We start from the raw sequence: 11261 nt of genomic DNA, 5'->3' as shown, positions 1-11261 counted from the left end.
CGACTATAACAAACGCAAGATCCCGCAGCTAGTTCCGGCGGCGAGTTGGGGAGGCGTGGCTGCCGGAAGAAAACCGAGCTTCGACGCTCTAGGGCATTGTTTTATAGTAGCTGTTGGACAGAAGACACAGGTGGAGCGGCATTGCATTTGAAGTGGAAACAAATGAGGCCTATTGGCAGGTTGTCTCATGTCCTAATCTATATGGATGTTGCAAGTGAAAGGATGCCAAAATATTTCACCGTTTGAAACTGGGATATATATTTCATTCTACGTATATGCCTTTTTATTTTGTGTCACTTGTAGCCTCTGTGTGACATAAGAGGGTCCAAGTGGCATCTAGCTTTTCTAACACTAGGCATTTGCTCTATTATTGATGCTGCATTGCGGGTCCTGCATACAAGATCCTAGCAAGATCTGTGTAGACTTAAGCTTAACTGAATGCAATGTTGAGTCAGTACAATGAACCTACCTTGTAGTTCCTACTCATGCAAGTTGGCTGCTGTTATTGCATATCGATGCTGCAAGTTGCCTATAGCTAAATAGAAAATTAAAGTGGGCGTACACTTTTAGTATGAATTGATCCCGATCCTCTCCTTGAAAAACTATACATACTACCTCCCTTTGGGTTTATAAGTCTTAAACGCAAAAATCTTACAAACCAAGGTAGATGCTGAGTGGTGGAATAATTTTTGTAGTTTGCAAAAATACTCAATTAGTGTGCTCGTTTTCCTAAAAAATATGCTTATCAATGCACTAATTACAATGCATGCATGCGTGACAAATGAATGATAGTGAACTTTTACATGCACTAGTCAATTTTATCTTAGAGGGTGCTTGGATCCAAGGGATTTATTTTAGTCTGACTAAAAATAGTCTCTTTACAAGGCTAAAGTTCCAAGCACCCCTGACTAAAAATGGGCTAAAACTAGTCTTGAGACTAAATTTTTTAGTCAGGGGTACCCCTACTAAAATATGGATTAGTCATCTCTCTCCTCATTTAACTCCTCTTCTTTAACACAGACGAGTTCTGGATTGAAGGGTTTGAAGGATAATAAATGCTCATTAACTTGATTTTAGTCTCTTTAGTATTTGAATCCAAGCATGGGTGAGGCTAGCAAGTTTTAGTCCCACTACTTTTAGTCATGGGACTTAAAACATATCCAAGCACCCTCTTAGTCTTTGCATGCAATGATTTAATTCACCTTGAAATCTGTGGTGGGGAACAATCAAATTGAAACATAACATGGGAAAACTAAAATTTTAAGATAAGCCCTATAAACTGAAAGAGAGGAATACCAGTTGTGTAGTGGTATTTAATTTTGCTTGATAGTCTGCAATCATGTCATGCCCATCTAGTAATGGGTACCAACTCTACCATATTGTCTCCTGTATAACTCAGACTGTCTGTTGAGACATTTTGGACCCTTGAATCTTAACAATCTTCAGATCACATGATTGACACATACACCCACCATTCCTCAATATAAGCCTTTTAGATATTTTAATATGAACTACATACAGAGTAAAATAAGTGAATTTACACACTAAAATATGTCCATATACATTCGTATATAATTCATATTAAAATCTCTAAAAGGTCTTAAATGGAGGGACTATATTGGAATAAAGCAGAGATGGGACATCTATTTAAAACAACAAAAATGAAGGCTATCTAAGTATGTATATACAAAGAAAAATACTTGTAATTTGTGTGCTCAGTTTCCGTGTGCATCAAAGATCCTCAAAAACCATATTTGTGTGCAAAACATGATTGACCATACTTGTGCATCAAATATCCTAAAAAATACAGCATAGAAATATGATAAATGTGCATGTAAAATACCAAAAATTAATCAGTTCTCAAGTATAACTAACATTGTGGCTATCATAAAATGTACGTTGATTTGTTTTTCATTTTCGCAAGCGAACATATTATAACATGAGTACACCCATGACTTCACTGCATTAATTTTAATTTATAGTGTGTGTAAATTAAACTTCATGGATGCACTTATTAAAAATAAATAAGAAAATGACGTTTTAATCAGCACGGTGGGCTCCTTATGCAAAGAATGCTAGCTTTTAATCAGAGGTAGAAGCTTTCATATATTGATGTGAAATACTTCTATCAGAAATTTAAGCGAGACTCTTATGAAATAAGTACATACAAATAACTGATCTAGCTAGGTTCTGCTTAATACCCTTTGTTGTAGTCTCTGTTAGAAAAAGTTATTTGCATGAAAAGCATTTGTAGGAAACCACTAGTTCGCATAACATGTTTTAAAGAATATACTTACATTCACAGAAAAAGCATATATACATACCTCTTGGATACCGGGTAGGTATTTTTCTTACAAAACATGATAAAGCAATGGAGAAGTTTAGCGATGTGCACGAACAAATCTAGTCAACTACAACAAAATCCAAGACCAACAAGTATTCAAATCAAATATATTACTTCTTACTTGTACGCATGCAAACATAGATGGCATTCAATCTTTTCCACTTCAAACAGATCTCCAATGGCTCAGGTTTAGGTAGCCATCAATATACTTCTCCGCAGACATACATATGCTGTTTACACTAAAACAAGTCTGGTCAATTACAATATGGTGAGACGGTTACATAACTCAAAGCTTAGAAAAAACCTTAGTGACCATTATTATATAGTATATTCATAGTCTAGTAAAGTTTCTGATCATTTTGAAGAAGTGCATTAAACTGATGTACTATAAGGATTTCAACAAACAAACTGAGACAATACAATACAGGAACAACATGCTAGGTTGAGTGTGCAAACCACCCGGCGACGGCTGAATTCACCTCGGCAACAGCTACGCCAGGGGTAACACTCGATGTAACATTATACAGGAAAAAGGATTAATACTTTGATAAAAGATAAAAATTAATTTATAGGTACATATAAATTAGTGCACCCCTCTTCGGTATATGAAATACCCCCCCCCCCCCCCCCTCTTCGTAACTAAGTGACGCTGTTTTAGTTCAAACTTGAACTAAGACAACATCACTTGTTTTGGAACGGTGGTAATGCTAATGTAAGGACGATGAATTCGAAGCAAGTAGCGAGAGGGAGATGTACAACTATATAGTGCAACAGAGATCCACACTCAAGCAAGATATAGCAATATATGCCAACAATGAACGCAAATGGAGATAAATGGCAAATTTAGCCATGTAAGTGTAACACAGTCCATGGCCAGCAACCAATTTCAATTATTTGTCATATCAAGATCCCAGCGCACATAATTTTCCATGCATGTATGCGAAATAATGGTTTAGCAAAGGTTTCTTATTGCTTGCTAGCTTACTTAGTTCCTGAGGGATCAATTGTACTAGTGAACAAAATCTTGATGCTAACAAACAGGAAACACATCTCTTAATTAGATGGCAGAATGGAATTTTAATTTATTGATGTGCCAGGATGGTAGTACATATACATAGATATATGCAACAACATCTTAGGATTATTATGATCTCTCTAGCTAGAATCCTAGTGGTGTACTGTACACACATAATTACATACAACTCATTTTGCAATCGGACATAAGAACGAGTTCTACGCAAAATTCAGGAACAAAATTACTCTAATCCACAAACAGATCAACATATACTATCATGTAACAACCAGAACAAGAGGGAGGAGAACCGGAGAGGAATATAGAGCTGTATGTGCAGATGCTATAAGACGAAGGCACCTAGGGCTGGAGAGTGCTGGCTGTGTGCCACGCATTGCCTCTTGAACAACTCCTGCTCCACCGGCGCCGCTCGCCCCCTCTTCTCTCCGGCGATGTCGACGCCGAACAGCCTCACAACACGGACTTGTTCTCCTTTTGTTGGCTCTGACACTGGCGGCGACGCTGTTGCGGCGCCGCGGTCATCGGCGGGGCAGCTCGTCATCGTCTTGTTCTTCTTGCAGTCGATGAAGAACTGCTTCTCCTGACCGTACGCCGAGCAGGAGAACACGATGGAGTCGCCGGCACCGAGGCCCTTCTCCCGAACGAAGCGGCTCCATCCCTTGGTGAGCACGTAGCTCTGGCTGCTGTTCCAATACGAGTACCGGAACCTCCACACTTTCCCCTCGCCATCCTCGAAGTTGAGAAGCACCCCCTTGCCGGTGGTCGTTGTCGTCTCCGGCGTGCGTTTCAGGGGGAAGTGCTTCTCGGCGTGCTGCTTCGGCACAACGAGGCGGTTGAGCTTGCCCACGTCGCTCGGGGTCACGGCCTTCTCGAAAAGGGGCTCCCGCGCCCACGACGGCGTCGGCTGCGCGCGCGCCCCCATGCCGCGGCCGCGCCGCAGGCCCTGGCGGAGCTCGTCGGTGTAGGTGTGCTTCCGGAGCATGTCGACGATCTCGGCCTTGGAGTGTGCCGCCAGGAAGGCGAGCTCCGCCTCGGCGGCCGCGCACGGGAAGTTGGTGGCGGCCTCGCGGCCCCGGTACCGGAGCGCGGCCACGTCGTAGGCGCGCGCCGCAGAGTCTTCGTCCGGGAACGTGCCGAGCCAGACGCGGGCGTGGCGCTCGTAGATCTGGGCGCCCCACCGCCCGTTGGGCTGCGGCACCACGCCCTTGAACCGCGACGACGTCGACTGCGCCGATGCCGACCGCGAGGTCGCCGACTCGTCGGCGATGGAAACAGGTAGGCTCGGCGCAGTCGGCGGCCGTCCGCCCACGCCTGACTCCGTCGTCGCCGTGGACGCGGCTCCGGAAGAGTACTGGGAGGAGTGTTCCCCCGTTGAGCTCAGGATCTCCACCCCCATGGCTAGTTGCTTTTCTGCGGTTTCTTGGCCTGTGTTTCTCTGGAGTGTGTGTCTCTGTGCTTGTGTGGGCTTTGCTGCTAGCTAAGCTGAGCCAGGTACATATGCAAATAATGATGTGCTGTTTTTCTTGTGTTGTGTGTGTGTTTACAGGTTAAAATCGATGAGATGGTATTCTAGCTAGGGTTGGGGACAATATGATGAGGTGGTTGATGTGGGGTGTGTGCACATGTGTTGGCGGTATATATATAGATATTGTGGTGTTTCTATTTTGGATGCATCTAAATGTGTACATGTATTTTGTGGAAGTGGAGTAATATGCTGGAACATACTAGGAGTATATAGTTAGTAGTTTGTGGTTAATTTGAAGTGATGGTGGAGATTTTCATGTTTGCACCCTCCAAAAGCTCAATATTACATGTGGTTTTCTGGCGTGTAGGAAGTGAGAACTGGCTATTATTTTATTTTAGCAACTTGGTTGCTGATGTATTGCTTTACGAATTCAATGTACCTGTGCATGTAGTACAATGTCCAAACCCACAGATGTGTAAACTGGCTTGGAGATATGCATGAAGAACATACTTTTGGTACATATATAATGTGTTGTTTTGTTTAAATTCTCACACATAATGCCCTGTTAGAAAAATAATATGTTGTCGAACAACGGTCATATTTGACCACGTAACCCTGTAAAATTATTTGGACACTTAGACACAAATTGCACTATAAATTTCTTACAATAATAATTTTGTGCAACCCAAAAGAAAATGTTTGCAAATCCGAAATAGTAGTTTCACAATTGTTATGTATTTATTATTTATGTGCAAATTCATACAGATTTTGTTAGTCATAGTCACTCATTCAAGAATGTGCAAAACCTATATATCGTATATTTTAGTAAACAATGAGTAGTTTTGTTCATTTTCCTTCCTTCTTTTTAGTCATGCACTTTGTTCTTTCTTACCAGGGCTTTCCTTTGATCTTCCTGGTCTGGAATCAACATGCTTTCACACCTTCATACCGTCAACAAATCAAACAATATTGACTTTTCTTAAATAAAACAATTTTCGAAATACATACTCTCGGTGGACTAATTTAGTTCTTGCAATATCGTTACTCTTTGTAATATTCTCAGTTTTGGAAATTACTAATTAAATTATTAAATTATTACTTTCTTGATTTCCCATACATTTTTATTTTAGGTGAAGTGTCATATTATCTCCTCTATTATAGTTTCGGAAAAAGGGTATTAGGTTGCACACCAAAAAAGACACGCACGACGAACTGCAAATGCATTGTCCCTTACGATTTAACACTTCAATTTTTTGAAAAGAAAATATTCTAAATAATAAATGAAAACTAGAATTAAATAAAATTTATACAATATTTCATCAATATAAGTCAGCTTTGATGCATATAAAATTACTTTTTCATGGTAAAGATAGAAATCATAATTAAATTACTTGGTCAACCCGTTCATGTCTTGTTGATTTGGATTTGACAATATTAGATACAATCCCTTCACCTGTCTAGGGATTATGCACCATTGCACTATGATTAATTGAGCCTAATCTAACTCTAAAAAATATTAGTGGTTACACATAGTTTGATTCTTGGATGGAGTTTTAATCAGTAAACCAAATCAGTCGATGTAAATGGCAAAACTCTAGGCATCTTTTTCCTTATTTGGTACTTAAATGGGTATCACGAACACCTAAAGAAAACTAGGAGCCTTACTAGTTACTCCATCTGTAAACTAATACTCCCTCCGTCCCAAAATTCTTGTCTTAGCTTTGTTTAGAAATGGATGTATCCAAATACTAAAACTTGACTAGATACATTCATATCTAAACAAATCTAAGACAAGAATTTTAGGACGGAGGGAGTATAAAACATCAGACTACGTCTATCTAAAACATCTTATAGTAATTTAGAAAGGTAGTAATTTATTTGATAGTTGTTCATTTTCCTCACCTAGGATTTGTCTGCATAATATAATTAGATGGTAACAGTCTTTACAAAGATAAAACGCGGGGCTATATATGCGACCCCTTTTGATGTGCACGTGTATGAAGAACGTCAAGGCCGGGTGTCGTCATTGAAGAATAGGTATGCATGTAACGTCACCCTTTTTCTTGAGTTTGATTGCCAACCTTTTATAGGCAACTAATTGTTGGCAATTTGACAGGAAAGTGATGGACTAAGTTGCGAACACTTCTGCTTAGGGTACACGAGGTAATAAAAACACGTGGACCCAAAACTTGTGAAATGTTAGGCAAATGTTACTGTTGTTAACAGTATGTTAGAGGGACGCTTCTTTAATTTATCAAAAAAGAAGAAGAGGGAAGCCTTATTTCCATGTGGTCAATGTTGGATTTGGCGAGTTAATAAAGTGGAGATAGGCCCACTAACTGAATTAACTAATTATTAGGTGATTATAAGAGAGAAGAAGGTTCTTAGAAAGATAGATGGTTGGTGCGCCGAGGATTTGGAACACCAAAGTCTAGTAAAGTCTTTGGCTGTATATGCATGACCAGGTGACCTTACGTCTCTGTGCATAGCCTTTACTAATCAAGTTTGATAAGATAATTTTTCAAAAAAGAACTTTGATATGGATAATAATAGTTACCGATACAAAGATTAAAATCAAATAGCGAACCAACTTGTGGTTGGAAGATTAGAAGGACAATGGTATCCACAGTCCATCAGTGTTAAGTCTTGATGCTTATATTATTTTTGAATTTATTTCAGGTGTTAAAAAAAGATTGGAATCATGACACTATTATTTATTTTCAAGAAACACCGAGTTAAGTGAAGAAGCACACACTAGCTTATTTTGATTTCTGAAATGATGATAACTCCAGGCCTCCACATCAAGCGATGCACAAAACAATTATATTAAATTATTTAAACAGCCTCGATAAAACAAATACATGCATCAACCCAAAGACAATCACAGTCCCTACACCTGCCCTGACCTCGCATGAGCACACACTACATATTCTGGCGGCCTCATCAAGCTGCCCGCTGACAAGATGAGAGCACCAACCGTTCTAACAGACCATTTGCACGCACGACGTGCACATGCTCTAGAATCAGCGTCCGTCATCTTTCATCGTCGCACCTTTAGAAGCAATCAACGTATTCACCTTGCCTGGCCATTCTGTCATCGACGCCAGCACGATGCCAGACAACATCACCACATGCGCGCCTCCATCAATAAACATCCGTCACCAAGGATACGATGCTTCACACCGCTGAGACCCGTCGTCGTCGCCGTTGCGGTAGATGCAACACCGTTCCTCCTATTGTCCCTTCCAGCCAACGCCTGCACCATGACGGTGCCCCCAAGAGGAAGACCGTCACCAAAGATCCTGTCGTCACCAGATCTGGGAGACCTAGATCAAGGGTCTTCCACGGAGCAGCCGGAACCAGCTGACGACGAATGCAACCAACTATGCCTTCAACAAGGAAATGATGCCCAAGATGCTGCCATCGTTCGTCATGACTACTAGCTTACTTAACATCTATAAGCCTGCAAAAAGAAAAACTTAATGCCTACAGGTATGGAGCTTCAGAATATACGAAGGCACCACAAGTCGCCTTTGACATAGATGGAAACATCAATTGCCATTCAAAGAATATCTCGCTTTGTGCAAACCTAGATTCTCAAGTCAGATTGGCAATATTATGCACTCTTTGGAGCTATCGAATAGTGTCAGTATTTCTTTAGTTGAGTGCCGGTGCTGTACAAGTCCTAGGACGGTGTCTACTAAATTCTACTCCCTCCGTTCCTAAATATAAGTCTTTTAAAATATTTTACTAGAAATCTACATACGAAACAAAATGAGTGAATCTACATTATAAAGTATGTCCATATACATCCGTATGTAGTCCACTAATAATATCTTTTTAAAGACTTATATTTAGGAACGGAGGAAGTACGTTGTATATGCAAATATGACCAGGTGACCTTACGTTTCTATGCATAGCCTTTATTAACCTGATTTGATATATATAACAATACTTACCGATCGATATAAAGATTGGAATCAACTAGATTGACACTGTTTTCTTTTTAAGAAACACCAGTTAAGCGTAAATGCAAACCACCACTAGAAATTCGAAATGCGATCTGGTCTCTGGTGGAGCTTTGATGATCCAGGTTGTAGTTGTAGTAGTTGTAGTTGTGGTGTAAAAATTTGGAGGATGATGTTCTGCTTCTGAGTTTGGCTGCGTGGTACTTGTAGTAAGAGTTCGAGTAGATTGTCTTCCAAGACAATATGTTTTTTTTAATATGAAATCAGAAAGGGAGGCCTCTGTTTTGCTTTAAAAAAACATGACCACCAGATCTAGAAGCACACTGCACATATTAGTTCAACATCTACATAAGACTACAATCACAAAGCTTTAAGGTTGGCAAAGTCAACACAGACAAAACGCTTGGCATGGATGAAAACATCGGTTTCCATGAAAAGAATATTGCGACTTGAGCAAACCTAGATTTCTGAAGTCAGATTGGCAGTATTATGCACTCTTTGGAGCCATTGATGAATAGTCTGAGTATTTGCTAGTTCAATGCCGGTGCTGCACAAGTCCGACGACGATGTCTAGACGTCGGAACTATTGAGCAGTAGGAGAATTTGCCAGTTGAATGCCGGTGCTGAGCGAGTCATACGAGGATGTCTACATGGAGAGTCTGATTTGTTCAAGTATGTACACATATATTTCCACGTGTCATTTTCGTATCAGACCGAGCTTAGAGATAACACCGAATACTTCCTCGGTTTGAAAATAAGTGTCTCTCATATAATTTTGTACTAACTCAGTTACACTTACTTTAAGACGGATGAGAGTATGATTTTAAAACAAGTAGTATATGGGATTTTCAGAAAATATGGATGGACAAGAAGGCCCCCGCATTTTCCAGTGGTTGGAGATCTGAATTTGCGGCGGCGTCTAGGAGTTTTGTCCCTCTCCGTCCGGGTGAGGAGGCAAGTGTGTGCGCCTAACATTTGATAGCCGAGCCCGAGCAGCAAGCAAGGTGGTGGGCAAGTGGGGTGAGGTGACAGGCCAGAGAGCTCCCCTAGATCCCAGCCAAGTCCATTGCATTTGCATGCACTCCCCTCCCCTGCAGTAAAAGCATCCGGACCCATACATACATCTCTCCTTTTGGCGTCTCCCGTCGACTTTTCCTGTTGCTGCTATTTTTTGATGCTTATCGCCTCCCTGCGTCCCGTCGCCTTCATGCATGTGTCCGTGTCGTGTACCAAGATATCATGTGCCCACACGCCATCACCACCCTACTGATCGATGATATTGCCGACCACGAGTTAATTACCTCCACCGCTAAGCTAAGCTTCCAATTCGTGGCTGGAACCTTCCACCCAACTTGTGCTCTAAATTAACTAGCTTCCGGGGCAGGCTACAAGCTTTGGGACAAATGAAGCAGGCTACAAACTTTCGGGGTAAAACAGTGGTGCGAGGAACCTTACGCTGTGTTTGGATGTAGACATTTAAGACCTTGGTATTGTATTGGCTCCTACCTAACGGCATCTCCGGCCGTTCGATTTCTAAAGGACGTTTGTCGCACGAAAATAACGTCTCTTGGGATGCCGTCGACGAAATTTTTGATGGGGAAGGGATAAAAAAGCTCAATTTCGACGAAATTTACTTAATTTTAGACGAAATCTAGGCGGTTTTATTCATATTTATATAAATTAAAAAGCATACATAAAAACATAAAAAAAAAAACTATGTCGTCCTTGCCGCCCTGAGCCTATTTCATGCCGAGGAGGTTGTAGAAGACGGTGTAGTCATCGTCGTTGTCGTCGCTCGGTGGCTCGTCCTTCACACCGCCATGCTTGCAGCAGCTCTGACCTAGATCGTCGCTGCGGACGGGCTTGGGCGCGGTCGCCTCATCGTCGCTGTCATAGAGGACGATGGCACCACCCTCATCGCGGCAGCGGTGACGTTCGGCGATTTCCTTCAGAGCGCGGTGCTGACGCTTCATCTCCTCCCTGACATAGTCACCGCGCAACAAGGAGAGGTCGGCGGCCATCTTCACGTGCTCCTTCTTGACCACAGGCGTCGCCGGCTCCTTCTTCGGCTTGATCAGGCGAAGGTGGCCGCGGGGAGGGGAAGGATCGCAGCTGCCCTCGTTTATGACGAGGTTCCCGTCGCGGGTGCATCGGCAGAGCGACGTCTCATGCGGCTTGGGCTTGACGGCGACGAGCGATGTCGCCACACTGGGGGAGCGGGAGTCGGAGGAAGACGACGCCATTCGCCTCGGCGCCGGGTACTCCAGCGGCGGCTCGTCGCCTCGCTCATTGTGCTCCAGGACTGCATGAAGTTTGCGCCCGGGGACGCCCCACCATTGACGGTGGCCGTCGGAGTTGTGGCAACCCCTCGGTGCCGGGGCGTCATTGGTCGACACCAGTTGGTCGGCTTGGCAGTGCTAGAACTATGCCGCCAAAGGGCGTAGTTGTCGG

General features: G+C 42.3%; 1 protein-coding gene across 1 annotated transcript; it reads right to left on the bottom strand.

The window, feature by feature from the left end:
- Positions 1 to 1478: 1478 nt before the first annotated feature.
- On the bottom strand, positions 1479 to 5013 carry LOC123442603 (AP2/ERF and B3 domain-containing protein Os01g0141000-like). Its single transcript, XM_045118693.1, has 2 exons — positions 3717 to 5013; positions 1479 to 2574 (listed from the first exon to the last, which is right to left on the bottom strand). Exons 1-2 carry the CDS (start codon positions 4771 to 4773, stop codon positions 2534 to 2536), a joined length of 1098 nt encoding a protein of 365 aa, XP_044974628.1. The 5' UTR covers positions 4774 to 5013; the 3' UTR covers positions 1479 to 2533.
- Positions 5014 to 11261: the final 6248 nt, after the last annotated feature.

This window comes from Hordeum vulgare, chromosome 3H, assembly GCF_904849725.1.
Source record: "Hordeum vulgare subsp. vulgare chromosome 3H, MorexV3_pseudomolecules_assembly, whole genome shotgun sequence".
Taxonomy (NCBI): Eukaryota; Viridiplantae; Streptophyta; class Magnoliopsida; order Poales; family Poaceae; genus Hordeum; species Hordeum vulgare.
The sequence above is the reverse complement of the archived record's forward strand: the minus strand, read 5'-3'. Positions and strand labels throughout refer to the sequence as shown.

What these genes read in the sequence shown, in the direction of transcription:
- LOC123442603 (XM_045118693.1), bottom strand. Translation starts at nt 4,773, where the DNA reads ATGGGGGTGGAGATCCTGAGCTCAACGGGGGAACACTCCTCCCAGTAC. An exon ending in CCAGCACTCTCCAGCCCTAG is followed by an intron (nt 2,575 to 3,716) that starts GTGCCTTCGTCT and finishes TAGTGTAAACAG; the next exon opens with CATATGTATGTCTGCGGAGA.